This window comes from Suncus etruscus, chromosome 9, assembly GCF_024139225.1.
Source record: "Suncus etruscus isolate mSunEtr1 chromosome 9, mSunEtr1.pri.cur, whole genome shotgun sequence".
NCBI lineage: Eukaryota > Metazoa > Chordata > Mammalia > Eulipotyphla > Soricidae > Suncus > Suncus etruscus.
The window spans coordinates 97211129-97228764 of NC_064856.1; the positions used below are offsets into that span (position 1 = coordinate 97211129).

The 17636-nt window shown below is 48.0% G+C and overlaps 1 protein-coding gene and 1 non-coding gene across 2 annotated transcripts; both read left to right on the forward strand.

Annotated features, from left to right (window-relative positions):
* The first annotated feature begins 10679 nt into the window (after positions 1–10679).
* On the forward strand, positions 10680–16790 carry PTPMT1 (protein tyrosine phosphatase mitochondrial 1). The gene is made up of 4 exons (XM_049779970.1): positions 10680–11027; positions 11159–11239; positions 13215–13406; positions 16456–16790. The coding sequence occupies exons 1-4, from the start codon at positions 10854–10856 to the stop codon at positions 16612–16614; spliced, it is 606 nt and encodes a 201-aa protein (XP_049635927.1). The 5' UTR covers positions 10680–10853; the 3' UTR covers positions 16615–16790.
* LOC126019799 (U6 spliceosomal RNA) lies at positions 13985–14091 on the forward strand. Its single transcript, XR_007499421.1, has one exon. It is a non-coding gene; the product is annotated as a U6 spliceosomal RNA (small nuclear RNA).
* Positions 16791–17636: the final 846 nt, after the last annotated feature.

The following is a 17636-nucleotide window of genomic DNA, read 5'->3' on the forward strand; positions in this document are numbered from 1 at the left end:
CAGAAATTGCCCCTGGCTTGGGGGGACCATATGGGACACCAGGGGATAGAACCGCAGTCCTTCCTTGGTTAGCGCTTGCAAGGCAGACACCTTACCTCTACCGCCACCTCGCCGGCCCCTCCAGGAGTGATTTTGAAGTGCAGAACCGAGAGTAACTCCTGAGCATCCCTGGTGTGGCCAAAAAAAACAACACACACAAAAATAAAATAAAGGGGCCAGAGAGATAGCATGGAGGTAGGGCATTTGCCTTGCATGCAGAAGGATGGTGGTTCAAATCCTGGTCTCCTGAACCTGTCAGAAGCAATTTCTGAGCGTAGAGCCAGAAATAGCCCCTGAGTGCTGCCGGGTATGACCCAAAAAACAAAAAATAGGGGCCGGAGAGATAGCATGGAGGTAAAGTGTTTGCCTTGCATGCAGAAGGACAGTGGTTCAAATCCCAGCATCCCATATGGTCCCCCGAGCCTGCCAGGAACGGTTTCTGAGCATAGAGCCAGGAGTAATCCTGAGCGTTTCCAAGTGTGACCCAAAAACCAATAAATAAATAAATAAATAAATAAATGAAAGAGACTAGAATGATAGCACAGCCAGTAGTGTCCATGCTGTATATATATATATACATATATATATACATATATATATATATATATACAATATATATATATTGGTTTTTGGCAGCACTCAGGGGTTACTCCTGGCTCTACACTCAGAAATTGCTCCTGGCAGGCACAGGGGACCATATGGGATGCCAGGATTCGAACAACTGTCCTGCATGCAAAGCAAATGCCTTACCTCCATGCTATCTCTCCAGCCCCACAAATTTTTTTTTTTTTTTGGTTTTTGGGCCACACCTGGCAGTGGAGCTCAGGTTTTACTCCTGGCTATCTGCTTAGAAATAGCTCCTGGCAGGCACGGGAGACCATATGGGACACCGGGTTCGAGTAGACCCTTGAGCACCACTGAGTTGTGGCCCAAATCCCCCAAAATAATAATAATTAAATAAGATCCAGGGCCCGGAGAGATAGCACAACTGCGTTTGCCTTGCAAGCAGCTGATCCAAGACCAAAGGTGGTTGGTTCGAATCCCGGTGTCCCATATGGTCTCCCGTGCCTGCCAGGAGCTATTTCTGAGCAGACAGCCAGGAGTAACCCCTGAGCACCGCCGAGTGTGGCCCAAAAACCAAAAAAAAAAAAAAGATCCAGAAAGGTAATACAGGGGTTAAGGCACTTGCTTTGCAAATGAACAATGACAGTTTGATTTTCAAGGATCACAAAGGAAAACCATGAGTAGTACCTCCAGGAATGATCACTGAGTACTGAGCATCTCCATGTACTGAGCACCCAAAAACCCAAAATAGAATAAAATTTAAATCCATGAGCTGGATAGCTCAATGGACTAAAGCACATATTTAGCATTCTGGAGATACGGGGTGGCTCCTCAGCACCACATGGTTCCCAGGAATGAACATTCTTTTTTGTTTTTGTTTTTGGGTCACATCCGGCAGCACTCAGGGGCTACTCCTGGCTCTACGCTCAGAAATCACCCCCAGCAGGCTCTGGGGACCATATGGGATGCCGGGATTTGAACCACTGTCCTTCTGCATGCAAGGCAAACACCTTACCGCTGTGCTATTTCTCCGGCCCCAGGAGTGAACATTCTTACCACCACCATCAACACCACCACCAGGAGTAGCCAAAACAACACAATGTGATCCAAAAACAAGGCAAAATAAAACAAAAAATTGGGAGCATTTCCACGCTTTCATCCAAAATAAATTGATAAAAATCACCTTCAAATGCAGGACTAGGCCGGAGAGATAGCATGGAGGTAAGGCATTTGCCTTGCAGGTAGAGGATGGTGGTTCAAATCCTGGCATCCCATATGGTCCCCTGAGCCTGCCGGGGGCAATTTCTGAGTGTAGGGCCAGAAGTAGCTGCTGAGCACTGCCGGTGTGACCCCCCCCCCAAAAAAAAAAGCAGGAACTGGATGCAATGTTCCCCAAAATCAGTACACTCTTTTGATCAATGTTGTCTTGGTTTTGGTGTGTGGGTCAGCAGAGCAAGGCAAGCACCCTACCCATTGTATTATTTATTGTCTAGTCTCTCAATGTCATTTTTTCTGGGGGGGGTTGTTTGTTGTTTTTTTGTTTTTGTTTCTTTGTTTTTGGGCTTCACCTGTTAAACTGCAGCGCTTAATGGTTAATCCTGGATCTGTACTCAGGCAGACTTGAGGAACAATATGGGATGCCAAGGATCAAACCCGGGTTGGTCCTGGGTTGGCCATGTGCAATGAAAACACCCTACCCGCTGTGCTATGGCTCCAGCTCCCTGATGTCAGATTTTCAGGGGTAACTCTGGCTATGCACTCAGAAATCGCTCCTGGCTTGGGGGACTGACCACATGGGATGCCCGGGAATCGAACCGCTGTTTGTCCTAAGTCAGCCACATGCAAGGCAAGCACCCTACCACTGCACCACCATGCTGCCCCCCCATGTCAGTTTTTTAAAACCATTCTCTCACTTTATGGCACAATAAAATGGATATAGAAAAAGAAGACTTAATTCTGGAGCCTTTTGGCTCTGAAATATGCAAATAACTCATGGGCTTTCTAACATCTTCTGGTCCTAGAGTTAATAATTCCTATGCCCACAAATATTGATTATAACCTACTTTGACATATACAAAAAATGAAGTGACACCTCAGGGGTTTTACTATGTGTTGGAAGTGTATCTTTTCCTCTTGGGGAAGAAAAATAACTCACCAGTTTTTCTTTTTTTTTCTTTATTCTAAATTTTTGCAAAATTCAATCTGACAAAGTAGGGGGAAGGTAGGCAATAAATGTGACCAGTTTTTCTGGCACCATACAGAGCACAACAATTAACCTCTAAGTCAGGGGTCTTCAAACTACGGCCCGCAGGCCACATATTGTATTTATTCCCATTTTGTTTCTTCACTTCTAAATAAGATATATGCAGTGTGCATAGAAATTTGTTCATAATTTTTGTTTTTACTATAATCTGGCCCTCCAACAGTCTGAAGGACAGTGAACTGGCCCCCTGTTTAAAAAGTTGTGGGCCCGGAGAGATAGCACAGCGGCGTTTGCCTTGCAAGCAGCCGATCCAGGACCAAAGGTGGTTGGTTCGAATCCCAGTGTCCCATATGGTCCCCCGTGCCTGCCAGGAGCTATTTCTGAGCAGACAGCCAGGAGTAACCCATGAGCACCGCCGGGTGTGGCCCCCCCAAAAAAAACAAACAAAAAAAAAAGTTGAGGACCCCTGCTCTAAGTCTTACATTGCCATAGTCCCCTACTGTGACTTATCATTTCATATACATAGAGGCAGCTTATCTTGCTCCTGTTAGTAATTTCATATGCAATCTACTGAAAGCATCCTATATTTATAGGCCCTTAGCTTGTAGAATATAAGCATATAAATTACCACAAGAAATTTTATATTTGTCTCCCAGCTGCCACAGATCAGAGAAATCTTTTCAGCAGAGCATCATATTGTTTTGTGTACCTTACAATCACTTAGCTATCCATATGTCTCCCTTCCTTTGGCTCTTGATTTAAATGTCACCTCAATTGGGTCTTCCCTGACTACCTTATTTAGTTGTTTTTTCATGCTCAAGTCCTAGTCCTGTTTCTTTGTTCAGCGTTTAGTCCCAGCACTTCTCAAGGGCTATGTGATGCTGGGGGTTCAACTCCAGTTTGATGGGGTCAGTGAGGTACAAGGCTGTCCTAGTTCTCCAGCCCAATTCCCCTATGGCAGCTCACACTCACAGACCAAAGATGTGAATCAAGTATTAGAGAATGTGCCTTGCAAGATGCTGGTTTTGATCTCCAATACCCCATGTTTCCTGGCACTGCCAGATATAGCCCTGTGCCTCCCCCCCCAAAAAAAAATATGTATAATGGATCTGGGAAGATAGCTCAAAGAACTGGAGCTCATTAGCAAAATTAGTTAGAAAAATAATCAAATAAAAAAACCCATAAAATTCTTCTGGAACCTCTCCATGAACTAAGGGACCACGCCTGTCTCGCTCTTTATATCTTCAGTATTTTTCACAGTGTCTGGCTAGAAAGATATTTCTAAAACGGCAACCAGACACTTCTCCCCATTTTATCTATTCCTTGAATTAGAGCTGAGTGGCTCTGCCACTCCTTGTAGGCCAAGGGTATTATCAGTTTTGCAAGTGGTTACCAAGAAAGACCATGGCTGTGAGCCCAAAGCAGGAAAAAAACAACTCACTGAAGAACACAGATGGACTCTAAAATTATCTAGGGCTTTGGGGTTAAAGATAGAGTATAGCGGGAAGGGTACGTGCCTTGCATGTGATTGACCTGGGTTCCATATATATGGTCCCCTGAGCACCACCAGGAGTAATCTCTGAGTATCTTCTAGATGTCAGGCACCCCCCCAAAACAAAACAAACAAAAAAATTTCCAAGGACTTCACAGCATAGGCATAATACTAACCAGTCCAAATGCCTAAAGAGCTGTATAAGAAATAAAAAGGAGGGGCCCGGAGAGATAGCACGGCGGCGTTTGCTTTGCAAGCAGCCGATCCAGGACCAAAGGTGGCTGGTTCGAATCCTGGTGTCCCATATGGTCCCCCGTGCCTGCCGGGAGCTATTTCTGAGCAGACAGCCAGGAGTAGCCCCTGAGCAATGCCGGGTGTGGCCCCCCCAAAAAAATAAATAAATAAAAAGGAAAAAAATTTATCTTGTCCTTCTATTGTCTTCTCCATGGAGTCCAATGTTTTTGTTTCATGTGTGTGCTTTGCTTTTTTTTTTTTTTTTTTTTTTTTTGTGGTTTTTGGGTCACACCCGACTGTGCTCAGGGGTTTTTCCTGGCTCTGTGCTCAGAAACTGCTCCTGACAGGCACGGGGGACCATATGGGACGCCGGGATTCGAACCGATGACCTTCTGCATGAAAGGTAAACGCCTTACCTCCATGCCATCTCTCCGGCCCCACTTTGCTTTTTTTTGTTTTTGTTTTTGTTTTTGTTTTTGTTTTTGTGTCACACCCAGCAGCGCTCAGGGGTTACTCCTGGCTCTATCCTCAGAAATCGCTCCTGACAGGCTCAGGGGACCATATGGGATACCGGGATTCAAACCACCGACCTTCTGCATGAAAGGCAAAAGCCTCACCTCCATGCTATCTCTCCAGCCCCTTGTTTTTCTTTTTTGATTTTGCTTTTGGAATACACCTGGCAGTACTCAGGGGCTACTCCTGGTTCTGCATTTAGAAATCACTTATGACGAACTCAAGGAATGTCAGGGATCAAATCCAGGCCGGCCACATGCAAGGCAAGCACCTTACTTGCTGTACTATTGCTCCGACCCCCACTGTGATGTTTTTCATTAATGGTACCCCATCATATGGGAGGTGTGTGCTCTCCTAATGAATGGTAGTTATCAAGCAAGGAAACATCCCCAAATACTGGTGGGGGTGGAGGGGAATTCAGAGTTTCTGGAGGAATTTGAAGCTTTATATGCCTTTGAAATTTTTTGTAAGGAACTTTACTTCTTCTCTTAGGAACTTCTCTTTTTTTTTTTTTTTTTTTTTTTGGTTTTTGGGCCACACCCGGCGGTGCTCAAGGGTGACTCCTGGCAGTGTGCTCAGAAATAGCTCCTGGCAGGCACGGGGGACCATATGGGACACCGGGATTCGAACCAACCACCTTTGGTCCTGGATCGGCTGCTTGCAAGGCAAACGCCGCTGTGCTATCTCTCCGAGCCCATGTATTTTTATGTTTGTTTGTTTGTTTGTTTTGTTTATTGGGCCACACCTGGTGATGCTCAGGGGTTACTCCTGGCTATGCGCTCAGAAATCGCTCCTGGCTTATAGGACCATATGCAACAACGGGGGATAGAACCGCAGCCCAGCCCGTCCTAGGCTAGCTCTGGCAAGGCCTTACCGCTCCGTGCCACTGCTCCAGCCCTATAGGAACTTCTCTTAAGGTAAAAAAATCCTGGGATAAAAGATAATTATATAAAATATTATATAATTATATAAAATATTATATAATTATATAAATAATTATATAAAATATTAAAGATAATTATATAAACAAGAGGTGAAACATCAATACATTTAACAAAATATTAAATATTCTTTTCCTTAAAAATGAATATTATGAGTGTTAAAAGATGACTCTCGGGAGAAGAAAAGGAAGATATTGCAAAAAATAAATAAATAAATAAATAAAAAATTCTGGGCCCGGAGAGATAGCACAGCGGCGTTTGCCTAGCAAGCAGCCAATCCAGGACCAAAGGTGGTTGGTTCGAATCCCGGTGTCCCATATGGTCCCCCGTGCCTGCCAGGAGCTATTTCTGAGCAGACAGCCAGGAGTAACTCCTGAGCAATGCCGGGTGTGGCCCAAAAACCAAAAAAAAAAAAAAAAAAAAAGTCCTGGGTAAATGCCGACATGTATTGACGTATATGGTCCATGTACTGTTAGAACAATATCATATTTGATACAAAAGGAGATCAGGGGATAGAGAGAGCTCAATGGGACAGAGTGCATGCTTTTCATGCCAGAGGTTCTGATTTGATACCCAGAACTGCATGATCCACTAACAGACGACTGAGTGACCTCTGTGGATACCTTCTAAAAAATGTATTCCTGGGAGTTACAGAGATAGCTCATTGACTGAACAAATGCCAAGCATGCTTGACATGCAGGGGACATTGGCTTCATCTCCTACACACCACATGATCCCCTAGTACTGGGAACAATTCCCCAACCAAGTGCTGAGCTAGTAATAGCTCCTAAGGAGTACCATATATTTCCCCCCCCAAAAAAAAAACAACATAATAAACAAAAAAAATTTCTGAGATCAGAGTAACAGAACAGCAGGTGAGACATTTGCCTTGAACAATGCCAACTGGGGTTTGATTCCTGGCATTCCTTATGGTACCCTTGAGCTTGTCAGGATAATTCCTAAGTGGAGAGCCAGGAATAATCTTTGAACACAACTGGGTGTAATCCAAACACAAATACAAAACTTTATTCTTAAATCAGGTATCCTATACCTTCCAGCAAGCAGAAAGTGCTACAAGAAAGTTATACAAACAGAATGAAACTTTTTATAATGAGAAAAAGCACAGGACAAGTTATTATACCTAAAGAAAGATTAATTCCGGAAAAACCAAGCTTCCTTTAGGAGGCCATAGGAGGCCCTTCTGTTCATTAGCTTCTAGTATAGACCAGGAAGCTCCTGGTTGATTTGCTTGAAGATTACACTTTTGGGAGAGATTGAAATCACAATTGGCTTTGGTAGCAAATCTTCTTTGTTGTTTAGGTCACAGCTGGCCTTGCTTAGTGGCTTCTTCCAGCTGGGTCCTCAGGAGGGGGTGCTCCTTCAGAATGTCTTTGTTCCAGAGACCATATGGTGTCAGGGCTCAAGCCCAGGGCCTCCTGCATGCAAAATATGCACTTTAGCCCTTTGGGCTGTCTGTCTCCTCAGTCTGTATAACATCATATGGGCCAGATAACAACCTTTTAAAATTTTTTCTTGGTTCCTTGTCAATGATGACTTAAAAATTTATCATAATTATGTGATTTTGGTAGAGTAGCAGGCTTTTTTTTCTTTTTTGAGCCACACCTGGTGATGCTCAGGGGTTACTCCTAGTTATGTACTCAGAAATCGCTCCTGGCTCAGGGGACCATATGGGACACCAAAGATTGAACCCACCAAGTCCGTCCTGGGTCAGCCATGTGCAAGGCAAATGCCCTACTGCCATGGCAAAAGAGGGTTAGAGCAATAGCACAGCATGTAAGGCACTTGCCTTGCATGTGATTGACGTGAGTTTAAATCCTTGGCATCCCATACAGTTCCCCAACTCAGCCAGGAATCCTTCCTTCCTTCCTTCCTTCCTTCCTTCCTTCCTTCCTTCCTTCCTTCCTTCCTTCCTTCCTCCCTCCCTCCCTCCCTCCCTCCTTCTCTCTCTCTCTCTCTCTCTCTCTCTCTCTCTCTCTCTCTCTCTCTCTCTTTCTTTCTTTCTTTCTTTCTTTCTTTCTTTCTTTCTTTCTTTCTTTCTTTCTTTCTTTCTTTCTTTCTTTCTTTCTTTCTTGGCAGACAATATGGGATGTTGGGGACCCAAATCGGGTTGGCCATGTGCAAGGCAAATGCCCTACCCACTGTACTATTGCTCTGACCCCAGGAACAGAGCCAGGAATTATCCCTGAGCACCACAGGGTTTGGCCCACAAACAAATAAACAAAACAAAAACACAAACAAAAATACAAGGACCCTGATGTTATGTTTCTCTGCCATTTTCTGTATAGTGTATGATTTTTATTTTTTTTGGTTTTTGGGCCACACCTGACGGTGCTCAGGGGTTACTCCTGGCTATCTGCTCAGAAATAGCTCCTGTTAGGCACGGGGGACCACATGGGACGCTGGGATTCGAACCAACCACGTTAGGTCCTGGGTCAGCTGCTTGCAAGGCAAACACCACTGTGCTATCTCTCCGGCCCCTACAGTGTATGATTTATGTTGTTTTGAATTTTTAGACACACTTGAAAGTGCTCAGGAATTATTTCTGGCTCTATGCTCAGGATAATTCCTGGCAGTATTCAAGGGACCATGTGTAGTGCCAGGGATTGAATCTGAGTCAGCGGCATGCAAGGCAAGCACCCTACCTTTTGTACTATCATTCCAGCCCCTGATGTGTTTATTGAGTGTGCCTCAATTATCCATACCCACTGTTTCCCTTATGTAATTTTTCCTTGGAACCTCCTAAATATGTCTAGACTGATGTCATATTAATTAAATTAATTAAGCTAGGCATAAAATCGGACCCCACGCACCCTTTCTGAAATGGCTCTACAACCTGTGCTAACAAGTTCCCTGACTTATTTTCCAGACAATTCTGGTTTTGTTGTATTTTGTTGTTGTTGTTGTTTTTGTTTGTTTGTTTTGTTTTTGGGCTACACCCAGTGTCAAGGGGTTACTCCTAGCTAAGTGCTGAGAAATCACTCCTGGCTTGGGGGACCACATGGGACGCTGGGGATCGATCCCAGGTCCATCCTGGGTCAGCCATGTGCAAGGCAAATTTCCTACTACTCCGCTATTGCTCCAGCCCCCAGACAATTCTGTTCTATTCAACTATTCCTATAAGTTGGGGAACATAGAAATTAAACAAAGGCCCACCTATTACTCAGTGGATTTCCTAGCACCAACAGGGCAATAGTTGGGGCCAGCAGAGAGGACAAGTGTTAAGATTGCCTTGCACGACACCAATTCTGGTTCTAATCCCCTGAACCACATATATTTTCCTGAGCACCACTAAGGGTCACTCCCGAGCACAGAGTAAGGAATAGTCCCTCATGCTGGGTGTGCTCCCTCAAAAAACCAAACGAACAAACACAAAACTTCCTAAATGAAAGGGAACTAGTTAAAGATGTGATGGTGAGGGGGACAGTGGAGAGGTGGGTCAAAGGGCTGAGCCTTTTGCATGATTTGCACGTGACCTGGTTTTGATGCCTGGCAATGAAAAAGTCCTGACTGCAAATTTAGAGAACTTTTTGTAAGTAAGTAGCCACATTACAGGTTTATTTATTTATTCTTTTTTTTTTTTTTGGTTTTTCAGGCCACACCCGTTAGATGCTCAGGGGTTACTCCTGGCTACGTGTTCAGAAATTGCCCCTGGCTTGGGGGGACCATATGGGACGCCGGGGGATCGAACCGTGGTCCTTTGCTTGGCTAGCGCTTGCAAGGCAGACACCTTAACTCTAGCGCCACCTCGCCGGCCCCTATTTATTTATTCTTTAGTTTTGGGGCCACATCACTCAGAGATCACTATGGCAGCACTGGGGAGTCTATATTCAGTGCTGGGGTGAAATCTGGGTAGGTTACCAAGTGCAAGGCAATCATCCTGTACTTTATTTTATGGCTCAAGCCCGTATAGGCTGGCTTTGTTATAGATGTGAGTTTAAGGTTATATTTTCCTTAAGAATAAATCAAGGGGGGCCCGGAGAGATAGCACAGCGGTGTTTGCCTTGCAAGCAGCCGATCCAGGACCAAAAGTGGTTGGTTCGAATCCCGGTGTCCCATAGGGTCCCCCGTGCCTGCCAGGAGCTATTTCTGAGCAGACAGCCAGGAGTAACCCCTGAGCACCGCCGGGTGTGGCCCAAAAACAAAAACAAAAAACAAAAATAAATAAATAAATCAAGGGGCCGGAATGATAGCACAACGGTAAGGCATTTGCCTTGCACAGGGCGAATTAGGGACGGACCTGGGTTTGATCCCTTTTGGTTCCCTGAGCCAGCCAGAAGTGCACAGGACCCAGAGGTCTTAAGGTAGCCCTTCTGGTGCCAAGCTCTGTGCCCACTCCAGGGCCCTCATCAGGTCCCCCGCGACCCGGCGTTCCCCTTGGGGGGCCCGCGGGGGGTGGGCCCAAGCCTACCGGTCATTGGCCGGGGTCAAGGTTCCAGGCTGACCGGGGGTCAGGGCCCCCCGCACCTGGGGTCGCAGCCCCCTCCCTCGGGAGGGGGGTGTCCGGCCGTGAGCAGCGGGTCGGCCTTCCCCACCGGGCGGCGTCCCGTTGACCGTGACCGCTGCCCGCGGCCTGCTGGGTGGCCGGCCGGCCCGGCTCTGGTTCTGAGCGGGCCCGCCCCGATCCCTCCCCTGCGGCCCGTCCGCCGAGGCTCCTCCTCCCTCCCGAGCCATGTGGCCGCAGCCCCGCGTCCCCGGCCGGCCCGCCGAGCCCCCGGGAGCAGCGATCGGGCCCGCGGCGTCGGCGTCGGCGTCGGCGCCGGCCGAAGGCGCCGGGCGGGCGTCCGTGTGCCTGTCGGCGCGGCCGCGCGGCTGCACGAAGCTGCGCCGCTTCGGGTGGGACGGTCGCATGGCGGCCCGCAGCCTGCTGGAGGCCGGCCTGGCCCGGGTGCTCTTCTACCCGTCGCTGCTCTACACGCTCTTCCGCGGCAAGCTGCCCGGCCCGGCGCACCGCGACTGGTACCACCGCATCGACCGCACCGTGCTGCTGGGCGCGCTGCCGCTGCGGGGCATGACGACGCGGGTGAGACAGCCAGCCGGGCGGGCCGGGCCGGGCCGGGCCGGAGCTCCCGGGTGATCGGGCCGCCTGCGCTGGGAGCCACGGCCACCGCCCGGCGCCCTGAGCTCAGCTAGCTTCCCCTTTGCCTCCGGCAGCTGGTGCGGGACGAGAACGTGCGTGGGGTGATCACCATGAACGAGGAGTACGAGACGAGGTTCCTCTGCAATTCTTACAAGGTGACTGACTGACTTGACTGCCGGGCCCCATCTCGGGCCTCCTTCCTCCCAAGTGCCCAGCGGGTTGCTGCACCCTGTCTCCCCGGGACTGGGTCTCTGGGCTTTTATTTTATTTTTTGGGCCACCTTTGGAGGACAGATTGAGTCTCCTAAGTTTCAGCAACAGCGGCGGAAACTGCGACTTGGAAACTCAAGGTAGAGAAGCTGGGCAAGCCTCATGGTGGTTCCTTCCGGCACAAAAGGCCTGGTTAGGTTTCAGGCTCTGAAATCTGTCCCAAGGGACGGAGGTGGTACTGTTTTTCTTCGAGGGCTGGCTGTTTTCCCCCTCGCTCTGAGACCCGGGAAGACTCCCGGGCTAGACTTGCAAGTCTGGCTGGCACGAACAAGGCACCTACCCGACTGCATGGACTTCCCCTAGCTCTCCTGGGGTCACCTGGTGCTTTGAAGTCCCTTCACACCTCTCCTTTCCCTGGCCCCCCTGCTGGGTAGGTCTTTGGCTCCCGCCCCCCCACCCCCACATCAGTAATATTTCAATGGGTCAAGCACTGATCACCTGGAGCAACCTGCCTAGAGAGCCTGGGAGCAACCCTGGGTGTGACACAACCCCCTGCAAAAGGAAAACTTCAATTTCACACACACACACTTTATATACATATATATATATATATATATATATACACACACACACACATATATATATACATACATACATACATGTTTATTTGTTTTATCATCAGTTTTGGTTTTCTTTTTGGTTTTTGGGCCACACCCGGTAACGCTCAGGCGTTACTCCTGGCTATGTGCTCAGAAGTTGCTCCTGGCTTGGACCATATGGGACGCCGGGGGATCGAACTGTGGTCCGTCCACAGTTTTGGTTTTCTACTCCTGGCTTGGCGCTCAGGGATGTAAGGTCTCAGGGCATTAAACCCAGGCCTCCTGCATGCAACGCATGAACCTGATCCGTTGAGCCATCTCCCCAACTCTTGTAGAACAGTTTTTATTACTTTTTTTCTTGGTTTTGGGGTCATAACCAACAATGCTCAGGAGTTACTCCAGGCTCTGCACTCAAGAGTCACTCTTGGCAGTGCTCAGGGAACGGTATGGGGTGCCAGGCATCGAACCCAGATGAGCCATTGCAAAGCAAGTACCTTACCCATTGTTCTCTTTGGCCCTATTGAAGTTTTTAGAGAGTAGTAAGGACCAAATTGATAGTAGGGTGGGTAGGCTGCATGCACATAGCTTACCTGGGTTTGATCCCCAACATCCTTCCAAGCCCCTCCAGGAGTGATCCCTGAGTAAGCTAGGAGTAAGCTCTGAGCACTGCTGTTGAGTGGGGCCCCCCAAAAAAACAAAAACTAGAAAATAGTGAACACTGGGCTTGAGAAGTATCTCAGCAGTCTAGGGTGCATCCAGGAGGTCCTAGTTGGATTCCCAGCACCTAATGCTTCTTCCTCCTACTCCACTGCAGAGGTGGCCCCGAAACCAGACCAAATCAGGCAAAAATGAAAGTAGAAAGGGCCGAAGCGGTGGTGCTAAAGGTAAGGCATTTGCCTTGCAAGCGCTTGCCTAGGACGGACCAGGGTTCGATTTCCCAGCGTCCCATATGGTCCCCCCCATAGCCAGGAGTAACTCCTGAGCATCAACGGGTGTGTCCCAAAAACAAAAATGAAAGTAGGAAATGGTATATTCAACTATAGTAAACCCTTGGTTTTTTTTTTGGGAGGGTGGGGGAAAGGCCCACCCTGGGTGCTCTGGGCACTCCTGGCTCTGCACTCAGGAATCACTCAGGGGAGTAATATGTTTCTTCTAGGATTGCAAGGCAAGTACTATCTTGCTGTACTATCACTCAGGTCCAACATGGTAGTACATGCTGGTACTTCCTTGTTGCTTTTTGCTCTCTTGGGAGGTATCTTCATTCAAAGCAGTTACATCAGGTTTTTTTTTTCTCTTTTGCATACTTGTGGACCTGGTTCCAGGAATGGAAGAAATCGGGCGTGGAGCAGTTGCGGCTCAGCACTGTAGACATGACTGGGATCCCAACCCTGAAAAACCTCCAGAAAGGGGTTCAGTTTGCTCTCCGGTACCAGTCGCAGGGCCAGTGTGTCTACGTGCACTGTAAGGCGGGCCGTTCCAGGAGTGCCACCATGGTGGCAGCATATTTGATGCAGGTAGGGAAGTTCTCCTATTTTTTTGGTTTTTGGGCCACACCCGACGTTGCTCAGAGGTTACTCCTGGCTGTCTGCTCAGAAATAGCTCCTGGCAGGCACAGGGGGACCATATGGGACACCGGGATTTGAACCAACCACCTTTGGTCCTGGATCGGCTGCTTGCAAGGCAAACACCGCTGTGCTATCTCTCCGGGCCCGGGAAGTTCTCCTTTGCCATGGATAGCCTGCAGACCTTGCTGGAAGGGCTGTGTCTCCAACTGCAGGCTGTTTTGGTGGTGGTTTTTGTTTTGTACTAAAGGGCTGACTCCGGGGCTCTGCACTCCAGGGTCACTCCTAGCAGGCTCAGGAACCATAGGAGATACTGGGAATGAAACCTAGGTTGGCTGCATTCAAGGTAAACACCCTATCTACTGTTGCACGCTCTTAGGGAGGTGGTCTGGTTAGGTGTGGGAGCATCTGAGACTGTCCTCTGATTTGCTAACCTGCTGTGTGGCCTTAGCAAAAGGTGATTTTCTCTCTCTGTTGCCATTTCCTCTAAAAAATATGTCTTAGGAAGCTCAAATGAGAAAATATGTCCGGTGCTCGCTTCGGCAGCACTTATACTAAAATGGGAACGATACAGAGAAGATTAGCATGGCCCCTGCGCAAAGATGATAAGCAAATTTGTGAAGCGTTCCATATTTAAAAAAAAAGAGAGAGAGAAAATATGTCCGGTACTGCCTTAACTACAAGCACTCCCAAAAGGGAGTTGCTGAGCCTGGAGATATCTCAAGTATTAGAGTACATTCTGAGCATAACATAACCCCCACCTTCACCAAGTACCCCACCAGGTGGGTATGGCCAAGGCCAAGAACTGCAGGGCTTGACACCTACAGGAAATAAAAAATGATTCGAAGGGGATATTAACACCAGCTGGTTAGAAGCACCTGAGAGAAAGAACATGTCAAGAAATGAGGTGTGGGCCAGAGAGATAGCATGGACGCAGGGTGTTTGCCTTGCATGCAGAAGGACGGTGGTTTAAATCCCGGCATCCCATATGGTTCCCTGAGCCTGCCAGGAGCGATTTCTGAGCATAGAGCCTGGAGTAACCCCTGAGCACTGCTGGATGTGCCCCCCCCCCCCAAAAAAAAAAAAAAAAAAAGAAATTAGGTGCAAGAAATAGGTAAAGACCTTCTTGTCCCTCCAGTCTGCTGCATAAGATGGAACTGGAGACTGAGGAGTTAGAGTACTTTGCTGATACTGTGATAATTTTAGTATCTCTCAATTTTATTTTATATTTTAGAGCATTAGGGCCATAAGTGACCCCTCCAGTAATGTTTGGCAGGGTGGACTTTGTGATGCCAGGCATGCTATCTGGGCCTTCCCCATGAAAATATGTGCTCTGGCCCTTTGAACCATCTTTCCAACCCTTACTATGTTTGGGGGATGTTTCCCTGGTGGTTGTTCAGATAGCCCTGGGCCCATCCCATCTCATTCTTTTTTTTTTTTTTGGTTTTTGGGTCACACCTGGCAGTGCTCAGGGGTTATTCCTGGCTCCAGGCTCAGAAATTGCTCCTGGCAGGCACAGGGGACCATATGGGGCACCAGGATTCGAACCGATGACCTCCTGCATGAAAGGCAAACGCCTTACCTCCATGCTATCTCTCCGGCCCCATCCCATCTCATTCTTTTTTATGACCTTTTTGGGTCACACCCAGGATTGCTCAGGAGTATTTATGGGCACAGTATTATTCCTGTAATTTCTTTTTTTTATTTTGGGGGGGGTCACACCCGGTGGTGCTCAGGGGTTACTCCTGGCTATCTGCTCAGAAACAACCACCTTTGGTCCTGCATTGGCTGCTTGCAAGGCAAACGTCACTGTGCTATCTCTCCGGGCCCTATTCCTATAATTTCTGGCAGGTTCTGGGGACCATATGGGATGTCAGGGATCATACCCCGGTTGGCCAAATGCCCTATCTGCTGTGCTATCGCTTGGGTCCCCCATCATTCTTTTTTGTTGTGGTGGTTTTGGTTTTTGGGCCACACTGTCTAGTCTTTTCCTGGTCCTTTGGTCAGGATCATTCCTGGCTGTGCTTGGGGGACCATATGGCAAGCACCTTTCCAGCCCCAGGATTCATTTTTTTCCCCTTTTTTCTTTTTGTAGTTGGGCCACACCCTGCAGGGCTCAGGGTTCACTCCTCCTGGCAGGGTTCAGGGCAAAGCAAGTGCTGTATCTGTTGTATTATCTCTCCACCCAGCCCCATGATGCTTATTCAGCTGGGCTGGCGGTCAATGTGAGGTTCCGATAACGTGCTGCCACTTGGGTCCTATGACACTGAAGATTAACTAGGCCACTTGGTGGTTCTTGGGAAACCTCCTGGGCCACACCTGGCTTCGGGGATGATGTAGTTCTGGGCATCAAACCAGTTTGGCCATATGCAAGATAAGTACCTTTACCCCTATATTATCTCTCCGTGTACTCCTTCCATTTCACTTTTTGGGCTTCACTCAGCAGCGTTCAGGGATTACTCCTGGTTCTGTGCTCAGAAATCGCTCCTGGCAGGCTCAGGGTGCTGGGAATCGAACCCGGGTCTGTTGCATTCAAGGCAAATGTCCTACTATTGTGCTCTCTCCAGCTTCTCCATTTTACTTTTTGTTTTTGGGCCACACCCGGTGACACTTAGGGGTTACTCCTGGCTATGCACTCAGAAATCGCTCCTGGCTTGGGGGACTGTAGGGGACACTGGGGGATTGAACCACGGTCTGTCCTTCATTAGCACGTAGCAAGGTAAAAGCCTTCCCGCTTGAGCCACCCCTCCATCCCCTCCATTTTACTTTTTTATATTTTGATTTTGGGCCACACCTAGTGATGCTCAGGGGTTGCACTTGGCTCTGCACTTAGTAATCACTCCGGGATGTTGGGGCTAGAACCTGGGTCAGCATGAGCAAGGCAAGCAGCCTACCCATTGTACTCCAGCATTGCCATTTTAATTTTGTAAATAAAATCCTGAGAGCCCTTTAGCACCCATTAGCTCCTTGCTTTCTCTGCTTTGCTATCTCCATCCTGCAGGTGTATAAATGGAGTCCGGAGGAAGCCGTGGATGCCATCACTAAGATCCGATCACATATCTACATCAGACCGGGCCAGCTGGAAATTCTCAAACAGTTCCACAAGGAGATTACTTTAGAGGCAGCAAACAGTCAGACTTTTCACAGTGCACAGACATGAAGTACACGCATGGATTAGAAAGAACACAAGATTATCCCGTTTGCTGCAGGAAATGTTTTAATAGGACTAAAGGGACTTTAAGCCTCAACTTGATGTAAAAGAATGTGTTAAGTAATGAGTAATTTTGTTCCTTTATCTTGTTTTGTTTTCTTTGAAATAACATGTTGTGTGGATAAGATGACTTAGTGTGTCTTTTCTTCACAGACTTGGGATGGTTGGGATAGAGATAAAGGTTTTTTAGGTGGGGGGTGAGGGATGTCTACACCCAACAGTTCTTAGAACTTACTGCTGGCTCTGCACTTGGGGATCACTCCTGACAGGGCTTGGGGACCATATGTGGAACCAGGAGTTGGACCAGAACAGATGTGTTCAATTCAGTGCCTTAACCCCTTGCATTATCTCTCTGCCTCAAAGTGTCTTTTTTTTATTTTGGGGCCACACCCGGCTGTGCTCAGAAATCCAATTCCTGGCTCTGCACTCAGAAATAGTTTCTGGCAGGCTCGGGGGACCATATGGGATGCAGGGGATCAAACCCAGGTCCGTCCCAGGTTAGCTGCATGCAAGGCAAATGCCCTACCGCTGTGCTATCGCTCCAGCCCCACCAAAAGTATCTTACTAGAAACCTCAGTAGTGCCTGGGTCTCCTTCTCTTCTGTGCTGGACTGACTTTTCAGTGTTCTAAATAGCAGGATTCTAAAGATCCAAACCTATGCTGGGGTGCAGACATGCATGTGTACCTTTGCCAGCCATTTCTTTGTGTGATTTCCACAGCTTGTGAACATTTATTTTGTTTTTGGCCCTACCCGGTGACACTCAGGGGTTACTCCTGGCTATGTGCTCAGAAATCGCTCCTGGTTTGGGGGACTGTATGGAATGCCGGGGGATCGAACCACGTCTGTCCTAGGCTAGTGCACACAAGGCACTTACCGCTTATACCACTGCTCCGGCCCCGGCTTGTGAATATATTTTTTTTTTTTTTGGGTCATACCCAGCAGCACTCAGGTGTTACTCCTGGCTCTACGC

Coding starts and splice junctions, on each gene's coding strand:
- PTPMT1 (XM_049779970.1), top strand. CDS start 10,854: ATGGCGGCCCGCAGCCTGCTGGAGGCCGGCCTGGCCCGGGTGCTCTTC. Junction 11,240..13,214: donor TCCTCTGCAATTCTTACAAG/GTGACTGACTGA, acceptor ACCTGGTTCCAG/GAATGGAAGAAATCGGGCGT. Junction 13,407..16,455: donor TGGCAGCATATTTGATGCAG/GTAGGGAAGTTC, acceptor TCCATCCTGCAG/GTGTATAAATGGAGTCCGGA.